The sequence below is a fragment of the Diplotaxodon limnothrissa genome, linkage group LG14 (genome assembly GCF_057381915.1).
Source record: "Diplotaxodon limnothrissa isolate DT_005_m linkage group LG14, D_limnothrissa_male_GT1.1, whole genome shotgun sequence".
In the NCBI taxonomy this organism is placed as follows: Eukaryota; Metazoa; Chordata; class Actinopteri; order Cichliformes; family Cichlidae; genus Diplotaxodon; species Diplotaxodon limnothrissa.
In genome coordinates, this window is record NC_140609.1 from 15,263,006 (window position 1) to 15,284,908 (window position 21,903).

The 21,903-nt window shown below is 41.7% G+C and overlaps 1 protein-coding gene across 1 annotated transcript in view; it reads left to right on the top strand.

The window, feature by feature from the left end:
* si (sucrase-isomaltase) overlaps positions 1-21,903 on the top strand; it is a 67,952-nt gene that overhangs the window by 26,409 nt on the left and 19,640 nt on the right. The window contains exons 19-30 of the mRNA XM_085371709.1: positions 4,130-4,186; positions 6,172-6,296; positions 6,471-6,559; positions 7,750-7,799; positions 8,160-8,342; positions 11,896-12,030; positions 12,475-12,681; positions 12,781-12,935; positions 13,609-13,777; positions 16,982-17,078; positions 17,708-17,820; positions 18,110-18,235. Of these exons, the coding sequence (XP_085227835.1) occupies positions 4,130-4,186; positions 6,172-6,296; positions 6,471-6,559; positions 7,750-7,799; positions 8,160-8,342; positions 11,896-12,030; positions 12,475-12,681; positions 12,781-12,935; positions 13,609-13,777; positions 16,982-17,078; positions 17,708-17,820; positions 18,110-18,235 (1,506 nt within the window). The remainder of the gene's footprint in view (positions 1-4,129; positions 4,187-6,171; positions 6,297-6,470; positions 6,560-7,749; positions 7,800-8,159; positions 8,343-11,895; positions 12,031-12,474; positions 12,682-12,780; positions 12,936-13,608; positions 13,778-16,981; positions 17,079-17,707; positions 17,821-18,109; positions 18,236-21,903) is intronic.

The window sequence follows — 21,903 nt, forward strand, 5'->3', positions numbered from 1 at the left end:
GAGTTTACGTCTTACAGAGTATAGGGAAAGGAAAGGAAGAAGCATGAGGCAACTGTGCTGGATGTTATTTTTGTGAACCAAGACAAATGCACCTATTTGGGATGCCTTCACAGCCAGAGACACAATTCAACTGCTGTTGTGCAGTTGGAAACAGGATAGGATAAAAAGACATCCATTATCAGTGGGTGTGTTGGGGCATCAATTATGACTCACTGCTCATTTCCCTTCTCTTTAAAAGCAATGTGCTTTCCATCAAAGTGCCCTGATAATTGAACAGAGAGAAATGTTTAGAAGTCCTCCAAGGAGGGGAAAATATGACCTTCCTTGTGATGGTGAAGACATGCCCTTGAATAAATTTACAGTAGGTAAAGTTATTCAGGAGTTGGATTAAACATTTGCTTTACAATGTTGTCTTTGTCTGTAGGTGGCATTGGGAAGAACTGCAGGGTTACTTTGGGTAAATAGGGTCATCTTCCAGAGCCTGACCTATAGAGGTCATGCGTTTAAACGTACACGCTATACCAGCGGTCCCCAACCTTTTTTGTGCCACGGACCGGTTTATGCCCGACAATATTTTCATGGACCAGCCTTTAAGGTGTCGCGGATTAATACAAAAAAAAAAACTATTACCGGTACCGAAAAAAAGAAAATTTATTCATAACATGCGTGAAAAGACCCAGGAAAACCGAGTAAACAATAAAAACGGCAACAAAATAACGCTGAAAACCGATAAAAACCCTGAAAACTATACATTTCACACCTGAGCCTCAACTGTGAGCCCGGTACCAAACGACTCACGGACCGGTACCGGTCCGAGGCCCGGGGGTTGGGGGCCACTGCTCTATACCCAAACGTATTTGCTTATCTGGCTTCATATGTATATGTATTTGAGTGATGTCGCATCTTAATCCATAGGGTTTAATATGATGTCGGCCCACCCTTTGCAGTTATAACAGCTTCAACTCTTCTGGGGGGGCTTTCCACAAGGTTTGAGAGCTTACCATTATTCCAGGAGAGCATTTGGGAGGTCAGACACTGATGTTGGAGGCCTGGTTCACAGTCTGTGCTCTAATTCATCCCAAAGGTGTTCTATTAGGTTGAGGTCAGGACTCTGTGGAGACCAGTCAAGATCTTCAACACCAAACCTGCTCATCTATGTCTTTATGGACCTTGCTTTGTGCAATGGTGAGCAATCATGTTGGCACAATGCAGTTAGACAAGTATTGGTCTCTGACAACCACCAAATCCAGACTCAGAAGTGTGACTCGTTACTCCAAAGAACACTTCTCAATGCGCCCTAGTCCAGTGGCAGCATGCTTTACACCACAGCATCTGATATGTTGCATGGCGCTTGGTGATATAAGGCTTGGCTGTAGCTGCTCAGCCATGGAAATCCATTCCACTGTTCTTTAGATCAGCGGTCCCCAACCTTTTTTGCGCCACGGACCGGTTTATGCCCGACAATATTTTCACAGACCGGCCTTTAAGGCGTTGCGGAAAAATACAACAAAATAAAACCAGTACCGGTAACGAAAAAAAGATTTATTCATAACACATGTGAAAAGACCCATGAAGACCGAGTTAAAGATAAAAACGATAACAAAATAACGCTGAAAACCGATAAACACCCTGAAAACCATACATTTCACACCTGAGCCTCAACTCTCGCGGCCCGGTACCAAATGACTCACGGACCGGTACCGGTCCGAGGCCCGGGAGTTGGGGACCGCTGCTTTAGATAATCTGAAGGCCACATGAAGTCTGGAGGTCGGTAGCGATTTACTCTACAGAAAGTTGGTGACCTCTGCACACTGTGCACCTCAGCATCTGTGATTCTACATGGCCTACCGCTTCATGGTTGAATTGCTGTAGTTCCCATTTGGTTCCACTTTGTTTTAAATCCATTAACAGTTGACTGTGTAATATTTTATAGTGAGTGAAATTTCACTACAGGACTTGCTGTACAGGTGGCATCCTTTCACAGTACGCTGGAATTTACTGAGCTTCTTAGAGCAACCCATCCTTTCACAAATATTTGTAGAGTTAGTCAGCATGCATAGGTGGCCACTTGTGGCCATGGAGGGGATTGGAGCACCTGAATTCAGTCATTTGGATGTGTAAGTGAAAACATTTGGCAATATAGTGTATGATCCTGACCAGTCTGCATAGTTATTTATGCATACATGGACATTAAAACTTTTGTACTATCATTTATGTAAGGTTATGACTTTTACAAAAGGGTCTAAATTTTCGTTTCACCATTTTGGAAAACAATGCCATGCAAATAATGTTCAGGTACAGAGCCCGGCGCCTTAATGGATGCCCCTGTTTCTGTCTGTTTAGACAAAAACAGTAAATTTTCTTTTAACATGAAAATTGTTTTCATGTGATTAATCAGCTTAAGAAGGGTTATATTGCAGTGTCGTCGAAGTGTTTTTGTCCTCTTGTATGCAATTTCAAAAGGATTCGGGTGGCAAGAGTATGCTCACTATATGTGACGGCTGTGTCATGCTCTGAAGGGCAATATAAAGAGATATCATCAAGGGTCAAAGGATGATCTTTAACAACCCTTGATATTCTACACTCACCTTTTTAAACTATTCTCTACTATACTCTATCTGTTCTTTATTTATTCCTTTGTCTACTTGCCTATCCATTTCTCTAATGATGCTTTCTCCATCATGCAGATCAATCAATGCTTTAACCTTGATCTCTGTGATAAACTGAAGAGATCTCCTGCACTCTATCTCTGTCATCCCCTCTGGTCTTCATCCATACTTCTACTCTCATGCCCGTTTCTCCCTTTTTCTTTTCAGCTCATCCTTTCATCAAACGTTGGCTCCCTCGTCTCATCTGCATTCTCTTAATCAGCTGCTGTCTACTCACCCTTGTGATCCCATTTCATTTCATCCCACTTCTCTTTCACTCTGTCTCATACTCTCCCTCTCTTTCTCTCTCTCTCTCTGCTGCTCTCATTTAATTCAGCTGCCATCTGATCATTCTGCCAGCATGAATCTTTGGCTCACCTGATCAAATCTTACCTTATAGCTAACTGAGATTCAGTGCTCCAAATAAGGATACAGGCTTCGTGCTGTTTCCCTATCAAACGCAGTTAGCAACCATGCTAAGTCCTGCAGTCCCTTCCCGTTAGTCAGTGGTGTGAGTGATAGGAGCCGCGAGCAAATCCAACACCAGAAAACGAGGTATAGGGGGAGCATCCATTTCCCCAGGCTGTCATCCTACAGGCTGTGCAGCAGTTGTGGCTGGTGATTTACGTCAAAGTGTGAATCTGTGGCCCTTAAGGGGGTGTTAAGTCATTTAATTTGGTTAGCAGGCCATTATTTTTATATATTTGATCATATTTTAGTCTTTCTTCTTTTACTATGTCCTGTTTTTTTCTTTTACTTCTCAAATTTAATAATTTGGTGTTATTTGTCATTGTTTAAATATGCCTCGCCACTATTCTTCTTGTCCTCCTGAATCCCCTATTTCATGTTCCTAATGACAGACCTTAACAGTCCACAAAAAGGACAGCGTGAGAGAGACAGAGAGAGAGAGAGAGAGGAGGTGAGAGAGTAATTGGAAGGGAGATGCTTTTGCCATCAGTGCCTGTGACAGGCCTTGGCCTGTGCAGTTGTCACACTGTATTTCACAATATAGAATTTTTTTGAGAAGGACCTGTAGTTTGCGCTTTCTTTAGCTGTGCCCCCTGTGAATGTCTCTCTCTCTCTCCCTCTGTTCTGCACTGTCACAAAGAACAGGGAAGTGACAATGCTATCAAAGGCTTGGTGCTCGTCTATTGATTGCCCCCGTCTGTCCACCACCTTAAGCCATCAAAGGCTGTCACCTATCAGTTGTTGCTTGATGCCGTCTTTCCCATCGTCTCTTACATCATAGTATTGTAGACTGAAATGTCACAAGGCCTGTGTGGAAACTTTGTATTGGATGATAGGCAATTTAAGAACATGTTTACTTGATGGGGACATTTTATCTTCATTTTTACAATTAAGTTGCAGTTATATATAGCAGAAAGGGCTATCCTCACTTTATCCTCACTTTATTCGAGGCACTTTCTCTGGAGATGCAAATAGATAGTCATGCAAGTGTTGTGTTCTTGTGTTTTTTGTAGGGTGTGGATAAGGTGTCGGCATATCTACCTGATGCTCGGTGGTACGACTACGAGACGGTAAGGATATTTTTTCCTCATTGGAAATGTTTCCTCTAAAGTAGCACAACTATCTGTTAGATGTATGGGTCTGTAACTGTATTTGTAAAGTAGCACAACTACTGCCTTTAATGGAGTTGTATACATTAATTTACACACTTGTAGAAACCACAATTCTTTAAATTCTTGCTGAAATGTTCACTTTACTTAATAGCAAAGGTAACTACCAGAGGCTTACTGGAGGTTGTCCAAGTTAAGTGCAAATTCATAAATTGCACTCTTTTTATGGTTTGATGGTCATAAAACTGTGTATAAACCCACAATGCAGGAAAGCTGGGTTTTAACTTCAGACATCACAGTATAGGCAGTTTTTAAATCCCATTTAGGGAAGCAAAATAATAGAATATCTTCAATATAATACACTCTCAATCTAAAAAAAATTCCTTAAAAATCTCATTGAGCTGAATTAACATAATAAGCCTTGTAATCAAAATAAATCAGATAGATTTGGGGGGGGGGGGGGGGGGGGGGCTTATCACTATCATGTTATATTTGTCACAAAAACATGTAAAGCACAACCTGTCACATGAAAGTTGATGCCTCAAGTTGTTGTTTGAGACTGAGAGACTAAAGTGATAAGACAGAGTAGGAATGAGGACAAAGAGTGAGAGAGGGGACAAGGAAGAAAAGAGAGAGACTATCTCCCTGACAGAGAGATAAAAGAGGTGTTAAGTTCCTTTGGGACCTTATTTAGCCGTCACAGTGGCGATGTAAAGCGCCCACTGATCAGATGAACGATTAGATTGGCTGTCTTACTGCCGGCCCCTTGTCCTGGTTGGTCCCCTGTGATTATCTGGGTAGGAGGATAGAAGGGTGGGGGAGCAATGATGTAGTGAAAATGACCATGAAAAACAAGTTACAGAGCAAAGAAATACTGGAGAAGCACTCGGATGAGAACAAAACAGATGGGATGGGAGTTGAATGAAAAGAAAGGGGAAAGGATGGCTAGCGCAATTACACAGAGATAGAGGAAAGCATAAACAATAGAGAGGATGAGAAAGAGGCAACAGAAATGAAAATTACAGTATGCAGAAAAGAGGAAGATTGCAAGACTAAGAGGAGAAAGAGAAGAGAGGGCTAGAGAAGACCTCCTTAAGGCAGACAGTGAGGGGGAGATAAGATCTGAAATTGCTTATAGATGCTCCACTAACTCTAGCCCACACACACGCCCATATTGTACTGCATAAAATGACACACATGCACACACAGAAACTGACACATGCACACCCGGACACACCCTCACATAGAGCTCAGTCGGAATGGAGGAAACAGGATAAAAAAAAAAAAGAATTAGAGCATCACAAGAGAAAAAACAGGACACGGTGAAGGAAGGAAGTAAAAAGGAGAAAAGGAAGAGATTTTTTTTGTTAAATAGTTTTAGGCTGCTCTGAGGATTTAGTCCTCAGGGGATCAAACAGCTGAGCTCTAACTGGACCAGAGATGAATGGAGGGACACGTTTAAAAAGAGAGAGACAGAGAGAAATGTGAAGTTTATCATTATAATATTTTGAAAGCCAGTTTAACATCCAGATTTCATAAGGCCTGTTGTCAAGGGTGAGACAGGAGAACACCCTCACAAAAGGCCCAGTGTTAGTTTGTTTCCAAATCAGTTGTCTTTTATAAATTACAGGGTGGTCACCTCATAATTGTTGCATGTGTTTACATACTCATTTGTGAATAACCCCCCCGCGCTCTGCTTATAGTATGAGACTAGAGTTTGATTAACAATTACTGATGATGACTAACTGATTTAAAAGATCGGTGAACTCTGATTAAATACGATGAAGTAAAAAGTGATTAAAATTACATACCCTACATATGTATGGTATAAAAATAATTATATTTTTTCAGTAAAAAGGAAAAACAGTCTGCATCGCATAGATTCTTTTGCCCACAAGAGGGAATTCAGTTAAATTAATATTTTATTCTGCTATCCTTCTGATCAGATGGAACAAGTGGGAGACCGCAAAAGGCATGTTGAAATGTACCTACCAGCAGAGAAGCTTGGATTACACATCAGGGGTGGAGCAATCCTCCCAACACAGAAGCCTAATGTCACCACAACATACAGGTACACACACACACACATACACACACACACACACACACATACACACACACACACACAGAGATTATCACAAACATGTACATAATGGCAAACGTTGTATTCTTACATTTGGTGCATTTGTTTTATTCATGTGAACGCTATTTGTAATTTTATGTGTGTTTATGTATATTTAACTAGTCGGCGTAATCCCATGGGTTTGATCATTGCTCTTGATGACCATGACAGCGCAGCTGGAGAGCTATTTTGGGATGACGGTGATTCCCGAGGTATTGTCTCCTTTTTTCTTTTTTTTTGTCTGTTTGCTAGTATGTTGTGTATTGCTATTACCACTGACTGGATTCTGGATACGTTTTTTTTTTCATCAAATGAAAGTTCTTATCTTTTTGAGTACAAAAAAAAGGATATTAGCCAATCACTTTCAGTTAGCTCATACGTATCAACAAGCTGAAGCTGTTACACTTTGCTGTGTAACTATGCATCATTTGTGTTCAAGTGCTGTGACAAAGATAAAGCTCTGTGTGTGTGTAACCCGTTCATGCGTTACGCCTGTTGTTCTGCGTTGTGTTCTGGCGTGAAAGTAAGAGGCAGGAGACAGTACTGAGTCTTTGGCTCTTTACTGCACATCTGCAACACAGAAATATGCGTTCGATCTGTGTGTGTCATGCGACTGCCAGTACACCTCTCCTCCGGCCATGCTGAAAGGAGCTGTGCCTGCAGCTTCATTAATGTACATTAATGTAATGAATCAAATACAACAAATTGTTTTAAAACATTAACTTAAGCTCTCAAAAACAAAAAGCACAAAATAAATAATATGTCACTGAAAAAAACATCAAAACAACTTATAAGAACAATAAATGAAAGACTGCATCTCCAAAACATAAGAACATCTCCATACCTGCAACACAGAAATATGCGTTCGATCTGTGTGTGTCATGCGACTGCCAGTACACCTCTCCTGACGAAGGAAAAAAGAGTGCATGCTGTTAAAAAAAGAGAGACTGCCGCGAGTACGCTCTCAAGCCGCTAGCAATAAGGCTAACTTAGCATGCTAGCATTTTAGCTGCGTTCTCGACTAAAACTCATTATAAGTGTATATTAGTGAACTCCGCCCTCCACAAAACTTATCCCGAATGAGTCTGTTAATGACAAACAAAAACGCGGCGGTTCGGCTGTATTCACACTGCAGCTTGGGATCCGAACAAACTTTAATTAGCTGAGAGCAACGTGGCAGTGACTTACCTCCGGCCATGCTGAAAGAAGCTGTGACCGGGGCACACATGCACGCGCCTACGTCACCACGCAGCGCACACATGCACATGAACGCACACAGACTCAGATCACACAGGTAGGAGAGTGAGATGCAAAAATGACATATTTAATCCAAAAAAAGAAAGTGTTTTGGGTGAAATTCACAAGTATTTAACACATATGTTACATGTGCTTCTCTTTACAGACACAGTTAAGAATAGCAACTACATCCACTACAAGTTCACTGTTACCCAGGTAACTTTCCCACACAAGTTCATACATCCTTTCTTTCAAATTGAGCCAAAATATTTCTTTCAATCTGAGCTTAAGTCTAAAGTTCAAAACCACCCAAGAATTTTGACTTTTTCATTCCACTTTACCACTCATGGTTGACCAATGTTGGGATGCTAAAGTATTGCTGGATCAAACGTTTTTTATGCTTTAAACTGCACTGAGGACTAAATTGGATGTTTAATGTATACATTACGTTACATTACATTACTCTGGGGTGCATGGCACTAAACTTAGTGTGTGTTTTCAATTTGCAAATCTGGGATCATTTTTAGAAGGTCAAATTATGTGACTGTGTCATAATCATAGTCTGCTGTCTTGTAGGGAACACTGACGATGCAGGTGACCAACAATGGTTACAATGACCGAAACAACCTTAAGTTTGACAACATTATTATCCTTGGGGTACCTACTGTCCCCGCATCCGTCTCTGTGACTGATGTTGATGCTACAAACACTACTACAATATTAGATAACAACAATATAGACTACGATGGAGCCAAGAAGGTAAATACAAGCATGTTTCTAGACATAATTATGCAAAAAAAGAAGCAACCTTTATTGTTTTTTTTCTTGTTTGTGTTTGTCACACAGTCTTTATTTATAACACACGTGAATGTAGATTTTGTCAGACTATAGGTGATCTGCAGCAGCAGAAACCATTTTTTGAGTAAAAAAAATCAAATATAGGAATAATAAAAAGAAAATCTCTAATCTAATATCGACAAACAAGCAACATATATGACAGATATATTTAGTGAGTAGTTAATGGAAACAATCAATATCAATATTATCAATCAATGAATTAATATAATAATAATAAGAAGAAAGCACAGACTCTAGTATTGCATGACTGATGCAGAATGGATGACTTCTACAGCAGCCACACTTCTGTCATTTGTTTCAGTTTGACCAGGAATGAAACCATTATTGTTCACTTCAAGGTTAGCCTCTAAGTGTAACAAATGTTAACAATTTACATTGGGTGAAAATCATAAAAAAAAAAAAACATCTGTGAGAGTGTGTGGGGGCATGTCATTACGAGAAAGAGAAAAAAAGAGTGAAAATGAACAACTAAGAGCAATGATTCTACAATAAGTGCCCAGGATTAGGAGCAAAAAGGCAAGAGTCTGTAAAGTGTCGAGAGACGCTTTAAGCAGTACTTTTTAGATTTGTTGTGTGTGTGTGTGTGTGTGTGTGTGTGTGTGTGTGTGTGTGTGTGTGTGTGTGTGTGTAAGTAACTGCATGTACATACACTATGTTACGTTCCCCTGGGGGGGGGGGGGGGGGGGTCTAGGCGTTAAGGGGGAAGCAACAAAAGTGACCGGGTCAGAAAAAGGAGTCAGGGAGGCAAAACAGTTAAATAAAACAGTTTTATTGAAGTTATTCAACTAAAAGAGACGGACAAGCCGTTATCACCATAAAACACCAACAAAACACAAACAAAACTCAGGCGTTGGTCAAATAAAGCAAAAAGTCAAAAGGAAAGCGCAGCTCACTAGCTGGAAACCACACTACACAGCTCACTAGCTGGACAACACACTACACAGCTCACTAGCTGGACAACACACTACACAGCTCACTAGCTGGACAACACACTACACAGCTCACTAGCTGGACAACACACTACACAGCTCACTAGCTGGACAACACACTACACAGCTCACTAGCTGGAAACTACCGCAGAAACACTCAGCTCACTAGCTGTACCCACACAAAATGGCACTCTGGCCCAGAGCTCACCCTGCTCTGGGCTTAAATACCTTTAATTGCTGATGGGAGTCAGCTGTACAGGAGGGAAAGGTGGCATCTCAGGTAGGAGGTAGTGGGACACGCCCACACAGGCACCTTCAGGAGGAGGCCCTGCTAGGGCCGTAACACCCCCTCCCATAAATGCAAACCCATGGTTTGTCAAATTTACGATAACACAAAGTGAGTCCATAGCCGTTTCATGAAGAAATTGCAGGCTTTCCACCTACCAAACCCCATAGCACCGGTTAGGCATTGCCTGCGGAAACTGCCAATCCCATCTCAGTGGGTTCACAACATTCCCAGAGAGTGGCCCCAAACCCTCGAAACAGTGTCCCATGGGATAGCCAGGGCTTCGAACTATCACGTGTTGAGAACCCAGCAGGCAGCTAGCGGGCTTCACTGAAACACAGACATACTTGTTAGCAAGGGGTGCAGATCTGAAGGGTGGTTTTGAACATGAACCAGAGAAAGGGTCAACCAGCGGCAGCTCAGGGTTAGTTGGCCTCGTACACTGATTACGGGGTGCTACCGAGCAATTGTGCTCCAGGTTTAGCCTTTCCGTAGGCCTGGCAAGCTTGTCAGTTTGAGAGCCACGACTGACTGTTCTCAAAACAGGCCCCTTTCGTGTTGAGTGGGCTTTCTGTTTGAGTGCCAGTTTGACACAATTGGCAACCACATGGCCAGGCTTGTGACAGAAAAAACACAGTTTGGGCCTAGGTCTTAAAACCATAACTGCATTTTCCTTATTAGCTGGCCCACTCTTACCTGTCCAGGATGCGCTATAGTGCAGAGGGATATCCTGTCCGACAGCACTTGCTTTATGAGTCAGCTTAAACTCATCTGCCAGGGTGGCAGCTTGCTGTAAAGTTGTAGCCCTCTGTTCACTTAAATAAAGGGCCACAGATTTAGGAACAGAGTTTTTAAAATCCTCCACCAGCATAAGCTCACGTATGGACCCCACATCCTTAACCTGGCTTGCTGCACACCACCTATCAAAGAGCCTCGCCTTCTCCCTGGCAAAGTCAAGATAGGACTGTCCCTGCGCCAACTCCAACCGTCGAAAATGCTGCCTGTAGGCCTCAGGTACCAGTTCATAGGCTTGGAGGACGGCACTTTTGATCTTTCCATAAACCAGGCCGTCCTGCCTAGACAGACCAGAACAAGCTCCTTGAGCCTTACCTGTCAACCGACACAGCAACATCACCCCCCACACATCTTGAGGCCACTGCAGTGCAGTTGCCAGGCGTTCAAACACTGAAAAAGCTGTGAACACTGGATTCACAGAAGTCTGGAACCAGGTGAATGTTATTGCTCACAAACAAGCCTCTAGACACCTGTACACTAGCAGCTGTGTCAACCATTTTGGGGATGGTGAAGGGTTAGAAACACACCACCTAATTAGGACCACTGCCACACCCGTCTGCCAACTCACGCAGACTACCCAATAATTAACCGATTAATGGAAAACTACACAACTTACTTTAACCGACCAACTTACCTCTTGCAGTATACACTAAACAAACACAACTTACCCAGTTCCTAAGCACAACAAACTTTACCTACCTATCTCCTGGAGCGTGCTGGGCTCGAGGCGACTTGAAAGGCAGAACTTCAGCGACCGGGGCCCTGAATTGCCTACCCCCAACAGGGAACTAATCCCCGCCCAGGATTACTCCGAAAATAAAAAAGGCAAAACAACAAAAGAGTGCCCGAAGGAAGAACTTAAAACAAAGCTCAGCTGGACACTCACCTAACTAAACTGGGAAGTTGTGAATCTCTAAAAGGTGACAAAGTGAGATAATAAAAAAAAACCCAAATCCAACACAGAACTCCCTTTTCAAATATCCCGGACGAGCCCCCACTTGTACTGTATCTCCCGCATCGGGGACTACCTTTTGTTGGAGCCGCTGGAGGGAGACCACGTTTTCAGAGCCGCCCACCTGCACAGCGGGGACGAGCTCGTATGTAAGGTTTTCGATGTGGGCCGATACCAGGAGTCACTGGCGGCCTACTTCGCCCTTGGCCAGCACCAGCACATTAACCAAATCCTGGAGATTTTGCTTGGGGAGACGCGGGCCTATGTGTTCTTCGAGAGAAGCTATAGACATAATAGACAAAAAATAGAAAAAAAAAAGTGTGGACACTTTGGCTAACCTTAGCAATGCTAGCAGCGGTGATGCTGTCCACATCCCGATGTGTCATAAAGATGACACAGTCACATCGCCAGGCAGATCTGGGCTTTGTTCTCAATGGCTTCTGTAATCCCTGCACAAACACTTTCCTTCCTTAAAATTTATCCAATCCACAGGTGCTGACCCTGCAGAACCTTGACTTGATCTTGGGGGAGACGTATGTGGTAGAGTGGAAAGTACTACGTATTAACTGTCATCCAGAGGACAATGCAGATCAGGCTAAGTGCGAGGCCAGAGGCTGTATCTGGGATGTAAGTAGCCTACTGAATTTCTCATGTCGTAGGCTAACATACACATATCATTTAATTTTTCTATCAAATAGTTGGAATTCTGTGTTAAAGGTAAATGATGAAAAGTGCAAATGCTTTCATTATATGGCAAATACTACTATGCAGACCAGCAGAAATCCAAATGAAGCATATTTGGATAAACATTTTGCTTTCAAAACTGCAGTAAATGAGCATCATCAATGCCCAAACACTTACACTTACCCAGCTTCTTTGAAACCTGTTGCTGGCATCAAATTCAAAGTTAGCACATATTAGAAATGCAATGACAATATCTCAGTTTGAACATTTGATTTGTTGCCTTCCTAACAATTGACACTTAAACATAGCCTTTTGGTGATTTGATGGTGTCAGTCTTGAAACTTTATTTCATAGTGCTCCGTTATGTTTTCTTTTTTCCCTACATAGCCAATTGCCATTGAAGGTGCCCCAAATTGCATCTATCCAGAAAACTATGGTTACAATGTCACATCATTAAGGGAAAGTAATGAGGGGATGACAATTGATATCATTCGGAACACAAAGTACAGGAGCAGTGGCCGTCCACAGTCCCGTGATATTGACACACTCCGTGTTGACATTAAATATCACAGCAGTGACATGCTGCAATTCAAGGTGTGTGCCTATTTTTTTGTTTTGTTCACGTAGTGGGGCAATAATTGATTCATGATTGATGTGCATAAATTGATGCAATAACAATTCCTCCACATGCAGATCTATGACCCAAATGATGATCGCTATGAGGTACCAGTGGAGTTGTCGGTTCCTACAACTCCTGAGACTGAAGAGAGCAATAGGCTTTACAGGGTCGCTATTGTCAAGTACCCATTCGGCATCCAGATTATTAGGAATAGCACCGGGACTATAATGTGAGTATCCAAAAGTTTTAGGTATGTTGAGGCTTTTCTTTAATGGAATTTTTTTTTCATGTGTTAAAATGGGTTTTCAACACTTGTATTTATTTGTTAAATAAAGCATAAATAGATAAAGCATAGATAGATAGATAGATCGATATTCTCAGTTTTTCTTAAATAATACTAAATTGTCCCACCAAGTAATAAAGTCAAAAATAGGTTAAAATTTCCATTTCAACTATTTCAACTAGAAACTCTTTTATCCTAAAAGATTAAAGTAACAATGCTGAGTCAAACCCTCTGGTGCAGTTACGCAGTCACATGAGATATGCTCAGGAAAGTTTCTCAGTCCATCAGTGCCTGAAGTTGTTTCCGCTTGTTCAGCATTCATGATGATGTCACATGAAGCAGCACAGGTTTGGAGTCTATTCAAAGAATATTTCAAAGCAAGGGTGACATTATTTTGTAGTTAAACCTCCAATGATTTTTTTTGGAACCGTCAGCTGAAATTTTACTAATTAAAATTTATGTTGAAGGGGTGCCTGCAGTTGCCCATGGGTCTTTATGCCTATTTATTTAAACATAATGTGAATTACTACCTTTGACTACTCCTTACCTCAACCACCACACGCCTTCTCTTTTCTTTCTCTCGTCTCTCATTGGTTTAATTCCCTGTCTTTTCTCCTAGTTGGGATTCATCTGTGCCAGGTTTTACCTTCTCAGACATGTTCATCCAAGTGACAACTAGACTGCCATCTCATTATGTTTATGGTTTTGGGGAAACAGAGCATAAAACTTTTAAGCACGATCTAAACTATCATACCTGGGGTATGTTCTCCAAGGACCAGCCTCCTGGTGTAAGTATACCATAAACACGTAATGTTTGTTTCATTGTTTCATTGAAACCATTTTTATGCTTGCTATGACATATGTAAAAGTTATGCAGTGAGTCTCTTTAACCTCCTAAGACCCCAAATCTTCCACGGCATGCATTTTTAATTTCTCTTTGATATTTGGGCACATTGGGGAGCGATGAATGTAAAAACAAAGAATTACCAGATTTTTTTTTACCTTATTTTTGTTTTTAAAAAAATAAGAGCCACATATGAGGATATTCGTTCAAAATTTTGATAGAACAGTAGCAGTATAATGTCCTCGTAAGTGGATATCAGGCCCTTGTAGAGCAAAATTGAGTATTTTGGTCTAAATAACCCAAAATGTGATGTCCACATATGTGGACGCCAGGTCCTAGGGGGTTATATGACTTGTAGAAATTGTGAAGAGTAAACCACTTTCTAGACTATGTAAAGTTCTCTCTTTTTCTTATTAATGATATTTGTGTTTCTATTGACATGACCATTTGTCATCAGGTTTGTCATCACAATTTCAAGGTCAGTTAGGATATAGTTCACATCACCATTATCAAGGGTAATTTTATTTATTTTTTTTTTCTTTTTGGCCTGTCCCGTTTGGCTCTTTTGCCCTCAGAATTGTTGTCTAAAGGCAAAGAAAGATGCCCAATGGATTTACTTTACCAAACTGACCATCCCAGCCTTGCCGTAATGGTCCATTTGATTCACCTTTTATTGTTTATTTTAGTTTCACTTACTGAATACGGGACAGACTTGACTGGGGGAAAGAAGGGGAGAAAGAAAGAGGGAAAGAGAAACAGCTGAGAAGAGGGACGGGGGAGAAGGGCAAAAGACAAAAACCAACAGAACGGGCAGAGAAAAAAAAATGCATATATCAATCACCTGGATCACCTGCTGAGAAAGAAAAAAGAAAACAAGCAGAAGAGAACAAGAGTAATAGAATAAACAACATCACAATGATATATGGGAATATGACAGTAAATACTAAATGTTAAACATTATTGTGCAGCACATAAGATCAACAGAACACAGTGTGCTTTGAGGTAGGAGCCAAAAAGGGTGTAGTTTGTGGGTGTGATCACCCGTGTGTACACCTGTGAGCATGGACGCGCTTGTTTTTTGTTTTTTAAAAGGTTCCTTCATGTAATAATCTGCTAGAGGGTGTGGGGGGGCCACAGCCCCGTCCTCCAGGGCATGAAGCAGGTATGGAGGAGATCAAAACTCCAGACATCCAGAGGCCCCCAGAACACAAGAGACCAAGGAAGACCAACAGAGGGGCAGCTGCGCCACTGTCCCGGAAAGAGCTGAGGAGAGTCCCAGATGAGGGCTCACTCAGCAGCCGCGGAGCAGAAGCCAGGGGGAGTTGCAGTGACGCGCCCGTGAGCTCCGCCGGCAGCCAGCTGCGCCTGAGTGACCGAGCCCCAGGCCGAGAGACCGGGGGCACCCCACCTCCGAAGTGGCCCGAGCGAGCCCCAGGCTCCAGGCCCCGATAAGCGGCCGCCAAGGAGTGAGCCGGTGTGTACCTGGACGCCCATCCCCGGACACAAAGAACCACCAACGCACCGATGTCTGAGGGGGTCCGCCACTGGCAGGGGAAGTGGTGGTGGGGGGAGATAGGCCTCCAAACCTTGGAGGGCCTGAGATGTCCCCAGAGAGGTGGCGCCTGACACCCAACCTGACATATAGACACAGACATACAGGCACACACAGATACAAACATCCATTCCCACCCTCATGCTCTCATATGCACTTACTCCACACTCAACCAACGTGGAGACAGACATAAAGAGACGTTGTACACACGATCACACTCCCCAAGCGTACTCTACAAACCGGGTCTAGGTGCCCCCGCCCCTGGAGGGGGGAACTGCACCCAGACCCAGGTGGTGTTTCCCTTTTCCCTGCGGTGGGGGGAGGCAGACCGCCCCGACTCCGCAGCAGCAGGAAGGCTCCACACTCCAGACCGCAGTCGGACGGCCAACTCCTCCTCCTAGCCCCCCTGCTCCAGCAGGTCGCAGAGAATGGGGGTGAGAGAAGACTCCAAACCTCCCTCCACCCGCTCATTGTAGTGTTGATGCATGTGTGTTTTAAGGTGCATTTTAAAACAAACAACCATTATCAAGGGTAATTGCTGAGCTTTTAAGATTACACCACAGGGTTCAGATAACTGTTATGGGACTTCTTGGAGAGGAAGAAAATTTAAGTTGGGGAGGAGGCCAAATAATTTAAAGATGGATAATGAAACACTTAAAAAATAATAGCTGAATCCTTGGTATATCAGAGCTAAAATATACTGTGGAGAGGGCATCTTCAGTCATTAAGCATGTAGAAATCCAGAGTATTTGAAGGAAAGGTTTTGTAAGGCACCTGAAAAACTGGTTAACCCAAATTTTGCTTTATTTTGAAGAGTGTCCATGGTTGAACTATTAGAGTCCATGTAAATGTTTCCAGAATGAAAATCCGTGTCTGCACATTTGTTATGACAGAGTAGTCGAGAGAGACCACAAGGCTTCAACTCTGTTGTTAGTGAATTATCTAATGACCTTTCTCCCTCTTAAGCCACAGCCATCACACTATGTACCAGGGCCATAAGGACACACTCACACTTATCAAGAAGAGGCACACATCTAAACACAAGTGACACAAAGGCAGAGCAGGTCCTCAGCGACACTGTATTACAATTCAACAACTTCTTATGTACCAGAAGTGCAAGAGGCTGATAGAGTGTAACGTGCCCATGAGTCTCAGGATAGTGACATCTGAAAGTGGCAGATTCCCTGTCCCCCACCACCTTTCTGTCTGTCTTTGCCATGTCTGTTTGCCAAGCCACAGTCTTCTCATAATTAACTGGCTCCTTTACTTAGCATTCAAACTTTATATTTAAAACTTTTATTATGTGCACGTTAATTTACATAGAAGATAGCTGTAGGAATATGTTTCTCTTACTCACTCTGGGGAAAACTTCAGAATACAGAGAGTGCTGGGAGCAAGCCCATTATAGCTGGGTTGCTGTCATATCCATAAATAAAATTAGAAATGTACTGTCAGGTGAAAAGAAATGTGCTAAAAAAAAACAAAGCTGTGCAGAACTCAGCATTAGCACAAACCACACAGGGAAATTCCTTAACCAGCATTCACCCATTTCACACTGTGAACTTGATACTTACTTTTTTTGTCTCTCTCCTACAGTACAAGATGAATTGCTATGGAGTCCATCCCTTCTATATGGGTCTTGAGAATACAGCTGATGCTCACGGTGTGCTGCTGCTAAACAGCAATGCTATGGGTGAGAGAAGCACACACACACACAGAGTCCCACGGAACTTGCGCATGAACACTATTGCCAGGTCATGCGTATACACAGATTTAAGTGCATCCATTCACTTTCACATGTACACACAGTCATGTTCAATTATGTATGCAAGTAAGCATTTAATAATTAATGATGAATTGCATCTTATAAGGTTTGAGAACAATTGCTTTGATATTTGCATAATGTAGTAAGCGCATCGCTGCCTCTGTATATTGTATTCATCCCATGAAACACAAATGGACATGCATCACACAAACTGTCCTCACATTTCTCATGAGGATAGTTATGCCTTCTGTGACATCGTGCTTGTAACCTATTGGATTATTAGACTGAATATTGTAGTCTAAATGTCTTCACTAAAAGTTTTTGTCGGCATTACTGTACACTGCTATTTATGCTAGTACACACTGTACCAAAATGAAATAAAATGTTTCGTTTGTTACTTTTACTTCTCCCTCCTTTCTTGAATGCATGCTTTAAACACTAAAATATATAGTGGAAACACACACACACATACACACACACTCCTAGGCTTCATGTAAATTTCTAAGTAACATATAAATTTTTAAGTAACAAAAATCTCTTTTATGCTTTGTTTGCAGATGTGACTTTACTGCCTAGTCCAGCTTTAACCTACCGAACTCTGGGAGGCATCCTGGATTTCTACGTGTTCATGGGTCCGACGCCTGAGATGGTGGTGCAGGAGTACACTCAAGTAAGTCTTCTTGGACTTGTGGTTTGTTTGTGCCTGTGTGCGCCTGTGTGTTTTGTGTCTGGCCCTGGGCCGCTGTTGATGGACTGCAGCAGCTGTGACTTCTTCGCTTCATTGCGCTCTCTCATTTAGCCAATCTAAACACACATATGCACACACACACACAGTGATACACACACACAGACACAAATAGTCAAACAAACACTTTATGGACACTGTCCCGTTTTCCTGCAAAACAACTTTTGCCTGTGCTTAACTGTTTTGGTTTCCTTGTTTGCTTTCTTCTGAACAGTTGATTGGACGACCTGTTCTACCTGCCTATTGGTCCCTTGGGTTCCAGCTCTGTCGCTATGGTTACGCGAATGACAAGGAAATAGAAACGCTATACACAGAAATGAAGACAGCTGGTATCCCCTATGTAAGTTCCTGGTGAAAGATTTTTTTTTTTCGAGATGTCTGAAATCACCATAAGAACAGCACCAAACCAGCAAACTAAATGCAGTTCAGAAAATATCATTCAAAGAAAGTTCGCACATGTATAGTTTTATATTTGTTTATATTAAACACTTTTTTTTATTTATTTAACATAACATGTGAGAAACAGAAAAAGTATGTTTGTAAGATCCTTCCAAAGGAACCAAGATAGGTTGACACGTAGAATTTTCCTCAGGAAATAAATTATGAAAATAATCTTATTATACACCAAAAAACACATACAAAATAATAACAAAAAAGCAGAAGAAGGAGAATAAATTAAGAAAGCTATTTAAAAAACTGATCTGTTCCAGATGTCCACTAAACAGTAGGCAAAATACCTACATCACTTGAATACTGGTAGCACTGTGGGTTTGCTACACCATAGTATCATTTTACCTCATTTTGGTCCCCTTACATACACTGATGTGGTTCTGTAATTTGGATTTATTGGTAAATATAACTTCTTTCCAATTACACAGTGCAACTTCAGTATGATTTAGTCCATCTTGAGTGTTTGACCTTTTTTCTCTCTTGAGAAATGGTTGGAGATTGCTACTTATCCTCTGAGACCATTACTAGACCGCGTTCGTTTGACAGTAGCGCTGCTGATTGAAGTTCTGCCTTCTTTATCTAGCAAATCCTTTATCTGTGGTGAAGATGCTTTTTTTGTTTCTTATAGAACAAACCTGCCTAATGCTTTGGATCCAAGTGATCCTGTTTCTTCAAAGAGTGCTTTGCCCCTTTCTCTACAGTCAAACTATTATGTTCTGACAATATTTGACATTATATTTTGAAATCTAAGACAATCCCATATTTATTTATTTAGATTGGTGAACAATAATTGTACGTTTCTTAACTTCTTTCTCTGATAAATTAAAAAATTCACCTGCCAACCAAACACCTCCTTCTGAGCAAGTGAAACAACTTAAGGAACTCTGTCTGCAGGACACAATGCTTATACTCTCTATAAAACATGTGGCTCAATTACATAGCAGTATATTTGTCTGCTTTTGTCTGATTTCATTCAGTCAGTGCAACTGCACAAGGAATTATTTCATTGGCTTCATCTGGACAAATGCAACCTGAAAGCTTATCCATTGTAGGTTGTATAGTGCAGAGCCATACACTCAGTGGAACAGACAGAACTAAACCCAACACAGTATCTATGTTTTTGCAGTATAATGATTGTATGTGGCCTGTAACTGAATTACATGAAATTGGGTTTTCGGGAGAAGAAAAATGGAGACGTGGACTTTGTGGATTACACTGGGTACATCCAGTTTAACCTAATCAAATGTGACCTATAATTTTATTTGAAATTCAATCAATTGTATGTTTCACAGCCTCTAGACATTTCCAGTTTGTACTACACATTTCCTCACAGTGAAAACTGAAGTGCATATTAGGGTAACATTTTGGCCAAAGATGTCCTATGAGGAAACAGGCCAGAACCGAATCCTCTTCATTATGCAGAACAGAACACAAGACTTTCCATCAATAATCAAGTGATCCCCAGAATATGCTTTCACAAAGCCCTAACCTGCAAGAAGCTGACACCAACCAAAAAGATTCCTGCATCATTAGGTGGAATGAAGGATTGCAGAAAATTCAGATACTTAAAAATGCTACACATCAGCTAGCTTTATACACGAGCCAGCTTTAATCTTCCACAGACATTTTAGGCAACCAAAGCAGATCAAGTGTTATTTTCATTGGAAGAAATGAGACCCAGAAACAAATAAAACTCTCACGTCTCCTACATCCCATGTGTAGCATGCATTATAAGAATAGAGCAGCCGATTTGACATATTTATCCGCTACAGCCCAGCATATGACACCTGTGTATGAAAAGTTATCAGTTGTTATTATCATTAATTATTAATTAATTATAATTGAAATGTGCAATCCACTTGTATTTAAATTTTTATTCCTATTTTTTATTCTATTTATCCCCTTCGTATATTTTATTTTATTTATATATGTCTCTGCATTTATGTGTGTGTGTGTGTATATATATATATATATATATATATATATATATATATATATATATATATATATATATATATATATATATATATAATATTCTGTAACTCTGTAACTTCTGTCGGTGCTGTGCTTTTGGAGACCGAATTTCCCAGAGGAACCCACCCGAGGGATTATCTTATCTTATCTTAATTATTATTATTATCATTTGTATCCAAAGTGTTTTAGCTGTTTAGAGGTTTAGTAAGAAATGTGTTTTTAAAAACAGCTTTAATTTAAACGTAATTGTATCTACTAACTCTGTACACAAAAATGAACATGCAACAAAATTGTCACGATCTGGTACAGGGATTCAACGCAGAGCGGTAAGGTATCTCCAAGGTGTGGTTTATTTACAGTGCAGTGCAATATATGTACAGTGAAGGGATCCAAAAACTCCGGGGGGAATCACAGGGTCACTCGCTCACGTCTTCTCCGCTCACACTCACACACTTTCCCGTAGCAGGGAGGTCGCAGGTCCGGGGGGGGGGGGAGATCTGAAGCAGACGAGAAGGCAGGTCACCAACAAATCACAAGTCACGGATATGAAGCACAAGAGCTGTGAGAACACTAACGTTAGGGGTACAATCATCCAGCGACGAGAGGATCTGTGTTCCAGCCTCAAATAGTGCTCCCGGTGATGATGGGTGAGTGTTGTCAGGTGTGTGTGTGGGCCAAGGGCGGGAGCCCACAGTGAGCTCCGCCCAGGCAGAGAGGGAGAAAACAGCAACAGCAATTGTAGCCTTGTGGGGCCGACCGGGCAGGCACGGAGACCATGACAGTACCCCCCCCTCAACGGGAGCCTCCCGGTGACCCACCAGGTAGAGGTCTGCATTCCCGCGGCTGTCCCGCGGGAGCCGCGGGACCCGACCAGATTTCTTGCGGCGCGGGAATAAATTTCCAAATAAAATGCGGTAGCGGTCGGTAACTCTGGTGTAATTTGAACGGGAGCGCGCGGTCTGAAAATATAGCGTGCCCGACATTTTTTCGGAACAGCATATCTGTGATTTCCTCATTCTAATTGAGCACTGGTACGGCCAACTATTTTGTTCTTTTGTTTACAATTTTAAGTGACTTTTTTTTTTTCGCGACACTTTCCCTACTGTGTTGACAGAAAAATGTTACGTTTGTATTTTACATAAAAATAACAAGTAGGCCACAATGCTGTATTCGTTTTTATTTATTTTATTTTTGCAACACGTTTTCCATGTTAAAAGATAAATGTTGCATGTTGACAGATAAATGCATCTTGTTTAAGAAAAATAAATACAATCATTGCACAACCTGCAGTTTTATCTGTTATCTCTATTTTTTGGTGGTACCCCATTTAAATGTGAGATTTTGGAAACCAGATCTAAATTTAGCGGGAACGGTCGGGTCGGGTAGAAAATTATTCTAAGCGGGCAGCGGGTGAACAAAGACTGAATATACAGCGGGAGCGGTCGGGTGCGGTACAAAACCTTGCGGGAGCGGGCGGGAGCGGGACTAAAAAAACATTCCCGCGCAGACCTCTACCACCAGGCTTACCTGGATGCCTGCGGTGGAAGTCCCGGAGCATGGCAACATCCAGGACAGCAGCTCGAG